This window comes from Lolium rigidum, chromosome 4 (assembly GCF_022539505.1).
Source record: "Lolium rigidum isolate FL_2022 chromosome 4, APGP_CSIRO_Lrig_0.1, whole genome shotgun sequence".
In the NCBI taxonomy this organism is placed as follows: Eukaryota; Viridiplantae; Streptophyta; class Magnoliopsida; order Poales; family Poaceae; genus Lolium; species Lolium rigidum.
Window position 1 is genome coordinate 200,775,287 of NC_061511.1, and position 14,943 is coordinate 200,790,229.

The window sequence follows — 14,943 nt, forward strand, 5'->3', positions numbered from 1 at the left end:
GATTTTTTATTGAAATTTGAGAATTTTTTTAGATTGGATACTTTTCTGAAATGAGCACTTAAAAAAAACTTTTCTCAAAAATTAACGCTTTAAAAATCAAAATTTTCAAAATTGAACGGTTCCAAATCTGCGTTTTTAAATTTTTTATAATTCAATCTTAATATTTTCGAATATTAGAAGAAAAGGAAACTAAAAAGGAAATAAAAAAAGAAATAGGAAAGAAAAAACAAAGAAAATCAAATAAAAAGGTATCTTAGTGTAAATTTAGAGTCCCTGGAACTAAAATTTCAAGGATAAATAGCCTTTAATTTTCTGCCTCGTGTACCCAAATTTACAGCAAAATGGATTTATAGCTAAGTCTGTGGCTCCCAAGTTCAAGTATACATTGGAGTAGCTATTAGACAACGAGATATTCATTTGTGCTCAAGGATGCATATGAACCTGTTGTGTGAAAACACATATCAAAATATCAAATATTATGAAGAAAATACGCATGTACATGTAGATATTCTATATTCCCACACAAGTTTTTAAGAAAAAAAATATGGCATGTGTAAAAAAAATAATTATTGATGTTTCAACATGCCTATTCACGGAAATTTATTTTTTACTCAGACCACATAAAATTATATATCCCCCGAAAACTTGTGTGCAAACATAGAATATTAAAATGTACACGCCAAATTTTCTCACGAATTTTTCTAATATTTCAAAATTATTTTTATGAAAATTATATAATATGTTCATATGCACCAATGTGCCGAAACACCACCTCCACAATTTAGACAACGTGGTTACCTAAGAGTTCTCACTTCTCACACAATGCACACAAATGGCCGAAATAATTTATTTTCATATTGTATCGTGTAGAAGTAAAGAAAAACACAAATTGGTACTCCCTCAATTCCCATGAATAAAGCACCTTTGTTTTTCGTGTTTTTCTTTGACTAAGAATTAGTTCGTGTATATAAAAGTTGTTGGTATAAAATGCTAAAAAATGTGTGCCTTCAGCTCGTTTGATTGCGTGTAGTCGGCGCTAGGTGATCCCAAAATCTATTTGTAATTATTACTTTTGGATTTTCTTGTATTACTGTTGAGGATTGACTAGATTGGTGGACTTTTTGCAAAAAAAGTGTTTTTCAATATAAATCCAACAATACTTCTTACAACAATACTTATTACATATAATATAATAAATCAAGATTTTGTTGTTCAATTTTTCCGTCAAAGTTGCGCCTTATTTATTGAAATGGGGTAGTATAAAACTGTGGTTAATTAAGTGAAATTAAGTCTGGACATTAAATCCCAGTATCCATATCGCATACGCCAATAAAAGGTGAGTGATCAACTCTAAAATAAATACGATCGTACTCAATATTGTGCAGGGTTGCGAAAAGTGACTTTGGCACATGAGCACCAGTACTCTCAGTTTTTAAAAACATATTTCTGAGATTCCAAAATATTTGAGCTTAAATCTGCACATACATGTAAATCTTCTAAATGTACTTTAATTTTTTTGGAAGAAAATATGTTGTATTATGAACTATATAAAAAAGATAAATTTCTGACAAAAATTGTCCCTATAAACAGCCATAATTTTTTTATGTAGCTAAAAATATAACATAATTTTTACCGAAACTTCGCACGAGTATTCATGACATATGTATGTATTCATGGAATAATTTTTATAATTTTTTGATACATAAAAGTACAGTTTTCAAATACTCCAAAAACCGGGAGCACTAGTGTTCATGTGCACCAAAGAATCTTCGTCCCAGCGTTATGCCGAGATAGAAGTTCGTATGGGAGAAAAAAGATAGTTCCAGCTGAGCTGTTTACACTTTGGAAGCATTGGCATATTTTTTCTGTTGGAGCAGAAGTCTAGACTAGGTGACAGATCTATCAACTTTTTGCCATGAAGTCAAAGCATTCCTGTAGTTCACCCTCCCCGAAGGGTATTATGTATGATTGCATTCACACTGTTAAACGATGTGCGCAGATGTCACACGGAACAAAACCTGAGACCATACTTACCAAGTATCTATTGCGATAGGTTTGATTAGAAACAATTTCCAAATTGACCGGCTAAATGATAGACAAAATAACATCTTAAAAACATATCTACAATTTCATCTCGAGAGTCGTTGATTTTTAGTGAATACAAATGAGATGCTTATGTTCTTTTGAACAATTTGAGTGGTCATACGTCGAAAACAGATTCCGTATGAGAAAGTTATGTTTGTTTTAGTCAACACTATGCAAAAATGACTAAACCAAAAACAAAGACTACATAACAAAAACATGACTCATTTTCTAGGTTCAATGTAAATAAGATTATTTTTTTCTTACATAGATTTGTCATATCTCTTCCTATGTAGAATATAACCTTGAGCTATTCATTATTCAAACGCGGAGAATTGGAGATTTAAGAGATTTCTTGATTTTTGAAAGGCACATCATGACATAATCACCTCATTGAGTTGGCATTTCTTTTAATAGCGGCGAAGAGACCAATTAAAAGTAATTTCTGGCAACAAATATCAGCAAGACCCAGTTGTGAACCGACCGAGAGATATTCAAAAGTCTTGATCCATAAAATTACAAATGATTTTTTTAGAAAGGTGAAGCTTTGCCATTGAGTTGGCATTATTGGTATATTTGTAGGTTCTACTTACAATCAAATATGTTCCTATTATTATTGTATAAGTGATTGTGTTTTAATCATATATATCATTAATGTCTTCGGACTATTTTGTTATTTCCATCATATTTTTAGAATTCACCCTACCTCAAATTATTTCCGTCATTCGCCACTTTGTCCACCGAAGCGGTTCCTTATGTGCAAGTAACTTTCTGTTTGTTATTAAAGAAAATAGGTGCAATAGAAGTTGGGAGGTAGGAGCTAAAGACTTATATTTCAAGTAATCACGGTTTGATCTTCTGAACTATGCACTTGTGACCATCATATGACCTAGATAAACCGATTACTCCGGATAGAGGAAATTATGTAATCATCATTTTTCAAATATTTCAAGTAATCATGGTTTGATCTTCTGAACCATGCACTTGTGAGTTGTGACCATCATCTGACCTGGATAAACCGATTTCTCTAGATAGAGGAAATTATGTAATCATCATTCGAAATTTGAATCATGATGCTTCTGAAGGATGGCAAAACAATGTGAAAGGTTCACACAACAACACTAATTAACAATCATCATAGGCTTCATGAAACCAGGAGTCATCCAAAAAAGTTGAATGCAAAAGAGAAGATACTATCACACATAGTTGCCCTCATATAGAAGACAAATCCACGTAAACAAAATTCAGACATATGCTTGTATACTTTAGTTTAATCCTTGCCCATATAGCAAAATAATAAAAACAAAAAAAGGAAAAGATACAAAACGAAAGAACATGATGACAAGAACAATCTGATATTTCCATAAATTCATTTCTATACTTCTCAAAGATTATCTTGAGCAACTCACATTGCACCTTTTTATAGAAAATAAATTGTCATGATGCAATATAACCCCGTGAGTAAAAAATTCAAAATTCTGAAGTTGGGTGACCTAAGATTATGATGTGGCTCTTAGTTCTAGGTGCATCACCCGAAGGTCTGTCTAAATTTACGCATCTTGGTGTGATGGTGATATCATCATCCTCCTTCACCTGTGTTCTCGTAGTAAGAAATATGTTCTAGAAGAGAACACTAGTGAAGGAGCAAGATGGCATCAACATCACAACGCGAGAGGCGAGAGCTGAAGGATACCCTAAGGTGGGAGGAAGGGGGAGATGAGCCTATGGTATGCATGAGAGAGTTGGGCTAGAGGTGTCATATATAGAGAAGGTGCATAGCGTCTAGTACTCAGAACACAAGGAGGAGTCGGGCAAGGGTGAGGCACAAAGCGCTACTCGCACATCAGATTGTCAAATGGCATGGTTGGTTCACCAAATCTTTCTCTCCTTTACAACACTATCAATACAATTATGGTGATCTTTCAAAAAAGATAATTATGGTAAATATCTACTGCATTTAATTTAATCCAATGGACTGGCGAAGGACCCGGCAGACCGAGTAGAGCGTCCACCCTACCTCGATTTGGGGGGGGGGGGGGGGTTATATGTATGCATCGTTGATGACGCTAGGTTTCGTTCATGTTCGGCCTCACAGTGGGTGGCTCTTGGCACGGTAAGATACAACCTTACACGGAGTCATAGGCAAAAAAAAGTATTTCTAATCCAATCAAATGCATGCATTAGCCAAAAATCTTTAAATGTAGATACAACTCTAAGAGACAATGCATTGTAGAGTTTGTTTCTTAAAACATATCACTATCTAGGATAACGTGCTAAGATACAATACATTGTGAAAGGCCTTCGTGGATTCCTATAGTTTTACCGGCTTGTTTGTAACGTAGCTCAGAGTAAAAACATCATGTCGTCAATGTGACCCTGCCCAACAAGCGATATGAACCTCTTGGATGACCTGAGCATGCGGCACAAATGATGAATCAGGTCAGGATTGCAGTTCAGGTTAGATCGGCAGGCTAACCCAACAAAATGGGATAGGATTCTCATAAAAATCGTGCAAAAACCTTAGCTTTAAATTTAGAGTGAGAGTGAGAGTGAGAGTGGGAGTGGGAGTGCACGGGGAAGAAAAAGTCCCCGGCACCAATATTTCCAAGAATACACGCTACTTTATATTTCTGCCACCGTAACTAAATATTTTATAGTAAATTTGGTGGCACCCAAGTTCAAATATACATCGGAGTAGGTAACAGATGACCTGGTTTATTAAGTTCTTCCTTGATCCAGCGGTGCACCTAGCACCGACGGAGGGTGTGCGCCATTGGCTTTTCTGGCGGATCTCCCATGGCGCGGCTGGTATTTGTTTTTTTTGCGAAAATTCCACCGATCTATTAATAATCATCAACAGTAGTACAAAGATGTCTAAAAGTAACAAAAATTACAAATAGATCATTGGACCACCTAGCGACGACTACAAACACTTGCACAAGCCGAAGGCGCGCCGCCGTCCTCGCCCCTCCATCACCGGAGTCAGGCAAAACTTGTCGTAGTAGAGCTTGTTGTAGTAGACAGACGGGAAGTCGTCGTGCTAAGACACCAAAGGACCAGCGCACCAGAGCAGCAACCATCGCCAATAATGACAACCGTAGATCGGAAGAGACTGACCTGAAACCACACAATCGAACACGAAAGACGACCGGATCACGGGAGATCCACCGGACACACAACTCCACACGCCCTCCGCCGACGCTAGATGCACCACCGAAGCGAGGAAAGGACGGGGAGGACCTTATTCTGACTTCAGGAAGCAGCCGCCGCCTCACCATCCCGAAAAAGACATCGAGAATAAACTAAACGAAGAACTGAAACCTTCCCGCCGGCGAGAGGCCACGGTCCACCACACCTCCAAGGCCCCAAGGCCACCGGAAGCGGAGCGGACCGGCAGCGTCGCCGACGAGAGGAACGAAACCCCTAGATGGGTTTTTGAGCCGCCTCTGGTGTGTTGGTATTTTGGGACCATAGGCATGATGTCCTATGCACCCCTCGCAACCGAACCGAACCACTATAGTTGGTGTCTTTAGGGCATCTCCAACCGGGCGACCCATCCCGCGCCCGCGCGTCCGGATGGGTCCAAACGGACAAAAACCCGGCCCAACGCGCGGACCCATCCCTAAAACGGATGCCCGCGGCGTCCGGATCGACGCAAACCCGGCCCAAATCTTGGCCGGGTTTGCGTGGCCGCGGACGCGAAAGGCTGGTCGCTCGCGTCCGCCCCATGTCCGTCCCTGGCCCGCGTGTCATAGGCATAGATAATGTTTTTCATTAAATAGGAGTCATTACATTTTTTTTTTAACTTCTACTCTATCCTAAATACGTACGGGGCCGGCGGCGTAGCCGGCAACCTCGCCGGCTCGCCGTCGGGGCCGTGGATTTCACTCGACGCGGGCGGCCTGTACGCGTGAGGATTCCACTCCAGCTTTACGGGCTGGGTGGCGCGGCGGCGGCGGCGGCGGCGCGGGCCGCGGCGCGGGCGGCGGCGGCGGCGGCATCGGCGGAGGCCTTCATCCTCCTCCTTTCCGTCCGCGCACCTCGGGCGCGCTCGCGCTCCGCGTCCTGCGGCGGGATCATCCGCCTCCCGCACAGCTCCAGCTCCTGCGCGGGCGGCGCGTTCCACGGCGGTGCGCGCCTCCGGGCGGACGCGGCCGGCTGCACGGGCCTCGTGGTTCTCCTGCCGCCGGCGCATGCGCTCTTGCCGGCCGCGCTCCGCCGAGTCGGCGTCCTCTCAGGCGCGCCGCTCGGGCGAGGGCATCCGGATGAGGTGACGGGCTGCTCGCATAGCGAGCGGCTCGTTCTTCCGGCCGAGGAGGTCGCCTAGCGGCGGCGGCCGGCCCGCCAGGTGGCCTCGTGCTCCTTGGTCACGCGCGTGAGGTCGGCGAGGCGCTCCTCGATGGCGGCGTTGATGTTCGCCAGCGCGAGGTCCTCCTCTTGGACGGGCTCCTCGGCGGCGTTCGCACCCTCCTCAGCGGCCTCGTACCAGCCGTCCGCGGTCTCGTGCCAGCCCTCCGCGGCCGCCTCCGCCATCTCCGCGTCGCCGGCCTTCTTTGCCGCCGCGTCGGCAGCGACGCGGAGCGCCTCGTCGTCGGCGACCCACCGCGAGTCGGCGCGCTCCTCCTCCTCCGTCCGCGGGAACCTCGCCCGGGCGGCGAGGGACAGCTTGGCCCACGTGGTCTGCAGGGTGCGAGGCATGGCGCCGGAGAAGGTGGAGGGGGGAGAGGAAGGTGATGCTGGCTGTTTGAGGCCGCCGCCGTCTTTTATAGCCGGCGGCCTGGCGGGAAACTAGGGCGCCAATGGCGTTTTCGCGCGCGCGCGAACCTTGGTGCGCGCGGGAGCGCGGGAACTTTCCCGCGCGTTCCACCGCCCGCCATGGCTGTCCCGTCGAGGCCTGCCATGGCGCAGCGCCGCGCAAGGAAGACGAACCACGTGGCGTCTCTTTGGGTCGCCGCGTTGGGCGCCGCGTGCGACCCAAACGGACACGCGGACGCGGGGCGCTGTCCGGGTGTCCGTTCGGCCACCCAAACGGCCCAAAACGGACGGCCCAGCGCGTCCGTTTGGGTCGCTCGGTTGGAGATGCCCTTAGGGTGGAAGTGAGAGCATCCCATCACATTTCATCAACTACTATCAATGATAAATATCGGATATCCTAAAACTAAATCCGTAACCATGGGGAACACTTAGCATTGGTGCCCCCGACGAAATGCTACCTTAGGACGGTCGGTTCGGTTGCGAGGGGTGCATAGGACAGCATGCCTATGGTGCACCCATCTCAGATTTCACCCATACAAACATACTACAAGAATATTATAAATTCTAATTATATTTTACATCTATGCTATTGGTGAATCAGCAACTCCTGGACGTTGCGCGGACGCGCAAAATGTCCGCTCGCGTCTGGTGGATGTCTTGTCTGGCACGCCCACAGTGACCCAGCGTTGATGCCTCGCCGAGCCGTGGCTTCGGCAGTCTACGGCCGCGTAAATGGTGATGCCTCGCATGGCACACGGTCGTCGCCTATATCTGCACACCGACATATCATGGTCTTTCGATGACCCTAATACACCTACACAGGAGGAGAGGGCGGCGAAGCAGAGGGCTATAGTCGAGTCATTCGACACACTAAAGGAGCAACGCAACAACAGGGCCAGCCCTTAGAGGAATCATTTCGTAGCTGCTTTGTATAGTTTTGTATAGTTTTTATGCATTTAAATGTACTACTTTATGTTTTTAAATATGTTGTAAATCTAAAAATGGATCACCCCGTTGGAAATTCCCTTCATCATTGTAGATAGTTGGTGCCTTGCAGGTGGAATTCATTCAATAGAAAATTCCTAAAATTAAACGATCTGTCCCAGCTAATACTTTTCGTGGTACTTTCGATTAATAATCCTTAATAATTCACAATTTTGCAAAACATATTTCTTGGGTAATTCTGAAAATGTGGCTCACACCAGTCAGAACTTTCTCCACACAATTCAACCACTAATTCGATACAATTAAACTTTTGATACTCTTCTATTCAAAATTAAATTTCACTAGTCATTCACGACGATACCAAACATAGAATTTTGGAAGAGCTCGTCCAACTCAGATTGAACAACAAAATTCATTTCCAAATGCTCAAAAAAATATCTTCCGTAACTCCCATTGCACCTCAATAACAATATAATATAACCAGGCTAGTAAACATTAAAAATTTCTTTCCGGTATAGATAGGGATTAATAAAATGGAACAGTGCTATTTGAGAAAACAGCTAACACTCATGACTTTCAGCATCCTAAATTCCAGTCTACGCACGTGCCCCGAGGGCTATTTCTGCCATGACTGAATGTATAGCATAATTCCCCCACAATTACAAGGCACACTAAATCCGTATGTCCATCGATATATTGTAACAACCTATATGAATTTCAGTATCATAAATTACATGGCATCTTGATACTTTCATCTTCAGAGTCAGATACAAGAGTATGTCAATCATCAGACATCTACCGAGGCAGACAATAAGAGTGGAGCGACATATTTGAATTCATCATCCTCATAACAGTTTCTAAGTTGTATCCTGTAGTGGTTGAACCAGCAAAGTTCACAGTTTTGAAAAAGGAACTGATAATTCCAAAGAAGAAATAATACAAGCAAAAATACATTCAGAGTCAGATCCTGAAGTATGTCAATCAGCACAGATCCACCAAAGCAGACCATAAGACTGGGGCGACAAATTTGAAATCATCATCCTCAAGGTTTATATCTTAAAAAGCAGCGAGCAATAATATCTAAGCCTAGTTGTGCAACAACAATATTGTAATTCATTTAGAAGACTAATTATATAGCACACTACCAGGAAAGGTCGTCCGCTAGGAGCGAAAGACTATTTTGTTCAAGTAATCACATTTTGATCATCTGAACTATGCACTTGTAATCATCAGCCGACCTTGCAAAATACGAAATCTTTTTTAGTTCAGACAACATCAGACATGGTTTGACCTCATCACAAAATATGACTTCCACATAAAGAAAATTGAGACATATGCTTGTCTATTTATTTAGTCTAATCACCGGTCATAGAATAAACAAAAAATGAAAAAAAAAGTAATTAATAAAATGAGGACTCGGAATATGGGTGGTGATATAGCAGGATGGTCGGCAAGGCAAATAAATGCCAGTTACGACGAACGAGACCAAATATCAATCTTCACAGTCCAAACCAATACCGTAGCAGCAATTATACAAGCACATGAAAAACAAAAAATAATAAGAACATTAACTGTATGATTCTCTGAAAGAACTTTTGCTGTTGAGGTCGTCAGATAGGAGCGAAAGACTATTTTTGTTCAAGTAATCACGATTTGATCATATGAACTATGCACTTGTGATCATCATCCGACCATGGCTTGCAGAACATTTCAAATGAAAGATGAACAAAATGTAAGCAAAAAAAATAATTCGAGGAATCGTGAAGCCTCAGAAGGAAGGCAGTAGGTTATGTAATCATTAGTGATTTCATTGAGAAAGGTTCACACTAATCATCATCAGCTTCACAAAACCATAAAAGATTAATGAAAACGAAACAATAGATTTTATTTCATAGTAGGCCTCATAGAGAAGATTAGATTGATCCACATGAAGAAAATTCGGACATATGCTTGTCTATAATTTTGTTTAATCCTCGGCCACGAACAAACAGCAAGAAGCAAAAAAACAAATCACGAAATCGCCAAGAACAGGTAGATCTTGATGTGGGGAAAAGATTTTTGATCGAGAAGAGGACTCAGAATATGGGTGGTGATATAGCAGAATGGTCGGCAAGGCAAATTCATGCCATTACGACGAACGAGACCAAATATCAATCGTCACCGTCCTCAAAACAAGATGCAAAAACCAATCTAATCCACAAAACTAGAGCGAGAAAGATCGAAATCGAAACCCACGGAGGGTGGTAGGAGTAGAAGGATCTATGCTGAGATGGGATTCGATGGGATGGGATGGGAGGTGGCGGCGTGGATGAAGAAGACTTCTCCGGCTGGTGCTTATATAGGGGGCCTCCAGGGATTAGGGTTTTACAGGGGCGGCGGCTCTCTTCGTGTGTTTGTGGACATGGGCTGTATCCCGTCGCGGCCGATCAGCCCCGGCCGTGAGACGGTGGATGCATTTGGTCTGGTCTACTCGGCCCATAGTCTAAACCTAACGAGCCCGACACTAGGCCTGTTTCAGTAGTACTTCATTTTTAATCCTCTAGAACACTTCACTTTTGGAACTTTTTCTGGCACAAATCAGAAATCACACAACCTATCTTTACTCACGATATCTTGTCAATTAAGCCGAATCCAGTGATCTATGGCACAAATGTGTGCTCTCTCTATATATATACCAAAGGTCTGAACTCCGAAGAACACCATGCAGATGCAATGAGTGGCTCATGAAGATACCTGCTATTTGGTGTTTGTCTTGTCGATTTCGTATCCGCATCACCCTAGTTTTACATGTTTTGAATATGGGTTCAGAAATGTTACAATACAATCGGAATGAGCGGTATTAGGAAAACAATTTGACCTATCATTTTTTCTTTACCATGCTTGGTTGATGGGTCATTGAATTACCTATTGAGAGCTTTTGCCAAAGCCAAACAGCTTGGAATTTCTTCTCATTTTCTAGTTCAAACATTTCCGTTAGTCTAGTCAATGAGCCTGTCAAGCTGATGCATGTTTGAGAAGTAGGCTGTCAAGCTCATGCCATCTCAGAGGGCACAACATTTCAATTGGCTTCATTGCAAGGGTTGCCTAAGCCCACCCAATTCTTGCCCGATGTTGTTCATTCAAGCCAAGGCCAACGCAACCTCACAGCCCTTGCAAATAAGTCAGCGTTGAGGGCGCCAAGACCACCAAGACTGTTGGGCCTACACATGAAGTCCCAGTTCACCTTGCATTGGCCACTGGAGACCTCTTCTATGCCGCCACTACCATCACCTTGGGAGACGGTGAAAGACCCCTTGGGAGAAGCCTAAAGACACTTCCCCGTTAATCTAAAAAAAATTGTACGAGGAAGAAGTGGTGTGTGAAGAAAGGCCTTCGCAACAACGAATGGATGTCAAAGATTAATATGGAAGCGGATATCTCTCTCGAGCACATTCGCCAATGCATCTCCCTTTGGATGCAACTTAGAACCATCAACCTTCTTGAGGGAGTCCCGGGTGGTCTATCTTGAAACCTCACCGATGACGGTCAATACTCCTCCAAATCCGCTTACAAAGGTCAATTCTATGGGGCAACCGCATCGCCCGTTGCCACTAAGTTTTGGAAGATTTGGGCAACTCCCAAAGTGATGTTCTTTTTTTGCGGGTAAAGAAAGTGATGTTCTTTACATGGCTTGCCATCCAAAATATGCTTTGGACCACCCACCGCTTGGAAAAAAGAGCGTGGCAAAATTGTGAGGTTTGCCCGGTTTGCAATGGAGTCCGGGAATCACCTTTTTGTCAATTGCCACTTCACCATTCGTCTTTGGGGACTTGTCAAGGATTGGCTTGGGCTTCACTCTATTGACCTACAACCTTGTCCAACGATCTCAATGCACCAATGGTGAGAATCTATGACTAACCTTAAGAATTTGGCCTTCACCACTCTAATCATCTCTTGTGAAATTTGGAACGGGAGAAATGTGCAAGTCTTCAAGAACAAGCAAGCTCCTCCTACGGGCATACTTGCAAAGATCAAGAGGGAGGCGAACATTTGGGTGTTGGCGGGCGCTGAGTAACTTGGTGCTTGAGGCTTTTGCAAGTTGTAATCGTTTCTAGTTCCTTGTAATACTTCTATCTTAATTAATGGAAAAGGGCAAATATTTTGCTCTCCTTTCAAAAATAAAATATTGGCTTTAGAGGTTGGATAAATTGTTCATTCAAATCAATCATTTATGATAAATTATGACTACTACCTTTTTTCTAGAGAAGTTCTAATACACGGTTTTTCACAGGCCACATTTAAAAAAAAAAACTAAAAATGGGAGCTCGAATTAATCAGGGCACTATGCCTTCGATTTTTCACTCCTCAGTGATCAGCTCAGTGTCACTATGAAACTGCAACCATGCGAAGTTTAGGCATGAAGAGAACCATCCACATGGTCATGTAGCACAAAAGATTACAATGATTACAAGCAACACACTGAATCTTTGAATGGTGGATTAGAAGAATAAGAGAACAAAATAATGCTGAAATTTCAAGCAAGACACCGAGGGAACATTAGTTTGTCCAAGAATTCAACATAACGCACCTCAAACATTTTCTTTGCAGTAACGCCTCGGACATAGTTGATACCAAAAGCAAGTGGCACTCAGAAAGCAAGAAGAAAACTAAACAATGCTGTAGTAAGAAAATTACAAATATAACTACGAAGCATATGAGGTGTTACAAGGAACAAGCCATTCTACAAATTTCATCAGATCAGCAACACGTGTCATCACCTACTTCTACTTAATTACATATCCCTGTGATCCTCGAGCCTGACAAGTTGCTAATACATTGCGCTCAGGATCTTGTTCGCCGCACTTGTATAGTCTGTGTGAAACTTTTACTTGTTATAGATGACCAGGTACGCAGGGAGTTTGTCTCAGCTTCTGCTCGCTCCTCCGCGGTCTGTGTGGATTGTATGAGGATCCAGGGTTGACAAAATCTGGGGCATGGACATACCACCAGATACAACAATCTCTGCAAAACAGTGCATATATGTTGCATCATTCCACATTTTCAAGTAGATAATCAAATAAGATACCTAGAGGAGAGTTCGTGACTTACCAATGCCTTCACGCACAGAAAGATTTGGCCTGATGACATCCTTTGAGTTCACCATGAAGATGTCACCAATATAAAGATGGTTGGTCGGGACATAGACACAGTAAAGTTCCTCTTGACCAGCATAGCTCTGTTACAACATAATGATGGGACCGATATTCAGACAGGGTAAAACTATATGGTAATCAGAAGAAATAACAGAAAGGTTAAAATAAAATCATATGTCGTCATTTGGGTATTTTGTAAGTATTCTTTCTATCCTGCACATGGTGAACCAGTTATTTTTTAATTATTTCACCCAACAGTACAATTGAATTTCAACCTTCAACCATGCAAGTACTCAAACCATGACAAAGACTGCAAGGTAGCATGATTATAATATAATAGATAAAATAAAACCATATGCCAACACTTTGAGTACTTTACAAGTAGTGATTAATGTCCAACACATTGTACAACAAATTTCATATTTCACCCGATAATCAGTACAATAATTCCATCGCTCCACCGCGCAAGGATTCAAGCCAGTGACTATGATCAAAGGGTAGCATAACTACAGCATGTGCATAAAATAAATAGCATTAAGCATAAAAGATGTTAGCCTTGCACACCTGGAGAGAGACTGATGAGGTGATGAATCCAAATGCATATTCTCCAACACGAGGATGTCTTATGATGACTGCTTCCTTGAATGCCTGTTTGTTCTGATCTGTACAAACAACAATTCAATAAGAACCCAAGTGACTTTACAAGTTGAATATATGGATAACTGTGAATTTACCTGGTGATATTGCGGCACTTATTTGCTTGGATGCATTGTAGATATGGCGCACAAGTGGCATGCGCTTAATGATCCATTCACCAAGGCCGAGGACAGATGCTCCAACCCAAGATGACATGAAGACTCCAACGAAAAATATGAACGTAACAGAGGTGATGAAGCCAAGACCTGCAGATTCAAAATAGTAGAAATATTATTGATTTCAACCACCAAATTTCAAGCAAAGTTTCTCACATCTTGACAGAAATTTAAAAATCTAATGCCACGGGATAAACTATAACTTCAAATAAGTATGCACCAAAAGGTTCAGCATATAAATTATGCAGACTATCTTATATGCAACAACATAATAGTGCAGCATAATATATAGATAATAACGCTACAGGATCAAGCCCCAATCTGGTCACCAATGAAGGAAGAAATTACAACATAATGGCGGACCATTCAAGAATTTGATATTTCTATAAAAAACAAATTGGAATAGTTTACATACCAAAAATATTGATTCCCAGTTGTGCATAGATTGGAGAGAAGAATCCATCAACAAAATGAATGAACCACCAGGTGAAGTAGAATGTTATCGCTATTGGGAAGAGAATTACACTGGCAGCGTCCCAGAAAAGAAAGGACGACAAAACAGTATCAGTGCATGTATGAAAAAAAGGTTTTGATATAAGATAGTTGCCAAATAATTCCACATGAGCATCGAGCGTGAAAAATCCTCAGGTGCAGGACAGGTGGTAATGGCTGGTAGGCTACTTGGTTATTGCAGAATAAACAATGCAACTTTGAGTGAGATTTATTATGTTCAAGCAGTATTTGGGATGCCTGAATTGGTGCCTTTAAACAATGCCAGACTTCAGAAAAAAGAAGGAAAATATATTTTTCAGGACAACTGGACTAGATAACAATGGGGAACATGATTGTCTGAATGCAGAAGTTAACTGAAAATAGGATTCCGAAATTCAGTGTTAATAGTAGCTTCTCGGCTAAGCAACTGGCAGTCATGCTATTGGAAAAATATGGTACAGGTACTTGGTAACATATTTCCTCTGGATCCATGCTCTATTATAGTTCTTGGATAAACACAGATGGAGATATCAGGACAGTGAAAATTTGTAAGAAAAAATGTATAATTATGTATGAAACATGGCCTGGAATAAAAGAATAAACATCGCACTGACCACTGAGACGCTATCTGTACTAACTAGCTACACTCCTAGCAGCCTTATGACATACCCTGCCTAAATTGTTTCTTACAGCACAAAAGAGCACTCAAAGTGAATGCTGTGGCA

The 14,943-nt window shown here is 42.2% G+C and overlaps 1 protein-coding gene and 8 non-coding genes across 9 annotated transcripts; all 9 read right to left on the reverse strand.

The window, feature by feature from the left end:
• Positions 1 to 2,883: 2,883 nt before the first annotated feature.
• On the reverse strand, positions 2,884 to 2,975 carry LOC124650724. Its single transcript, XR_006987148.1, has one exon. It is a non-coding gene; the product is annotated as a small nucleolar RNA snR60/Z15/Z230/Z193/J17 (small nucleolar RNA).
• A 5,567-nt stretch (positions 2,976 to 8,542) lies between these two features.
• On the reverse strand, positions 8,543 to 8,629 carry LOC124650786. The gene has a single exon (XR_006987200.1). It is a non-coding gene; the product is annotated as a small nucleolar RNA U31b (small nucleolar RNA).
• Positions 8,630 to 8,739: 110 nt separating this feature from the next.
• Positions 8,740 to 8,826, reverse strand: LOC124650780. Its single transcript, XR_006987195.1, has one exon. It is a non-coding gene; the product is annotated as a small nucleolar RNA U31b (small nucleolar RNA).
• A 105-nt stretch (positions 8,827 to 8,931) lies between these two features.
• Positions 8,932 to 9,024, reverse strand: LOC124650723. The gene has a single exon (XR_006987147.1). It is a non-coding gene; the product is annotated as a small nucleolar RNA snR60/Z15/Z230/Z193/J17 (small nucleolar RNA).
• A 170-nt stretch (positions 9,025 to 9,194) lies between these two features.
• LOC124650748 lies at positions 9,195 to 9,290 on the reverse strand. The gene has a single exon (XR_006987168.1). It is a non-coding gene; the product is annotated as a small nucleolar RNA Z43 (small nucleolar RNA).
• A 94-nt stretch (positions 9,291 to 9,384) lies between these two features.
• On the reverse strand, positions 9,385 to 9,478 carry LOC124650718. The gene has a single exon (XR_006987142.1). It is a non-coding gene; the product is annotated as a small nucleolar RNA snR60/Z15/Z230/Z193/J17 (small nucleolar RNA).
• Positions 9,479 to 9,546: 68 nt separating this feature from the next.
• LOC124650758 lies at positions 9,547 to 9,624 on the reverse strand. The gene has a single exon (XR_006987176.1). It is a non-coding gene; the product is annotated as a small nucleolar RNA U83 (small nucleolar RNA).
• A 229-nt stretch (positions 9,625 to 9,853) lies between these two features.
• On the reverse strand, positions 9,854 to 9,948 carry LOC124650746. Its single transcript, XR_006987166.1, has one exon. It is a non-coding gene; the product is annotated as a small nucleolar RNA Z43 (small nucleolar RNA).
• Positions 9,949 to 12,441: 2,493 nt separating this feature from the next.
• On the reverse strand, positions 12,442 to 14,251 carry LOC124649097 (protein LIKE COV 1-like; the record flags this gene model as incomplete). Its single annotated transcript, XM_047188771.1, is given in 5 exon segments — positions 12,442 to 12,783; positions 12,871 to 12,997; positions 13,479 to 13,576; positions 13,649 to 13,816; positions 14,142 to 14,251. Coding segments are annotated over 5 exon segments (601 nt in total), but the record flags the coding sequence as incomplete, so codon positions are not given.
• Between the last annotated feature and the right edge of the window lie 692 nt (positions 14,252 to 14,943).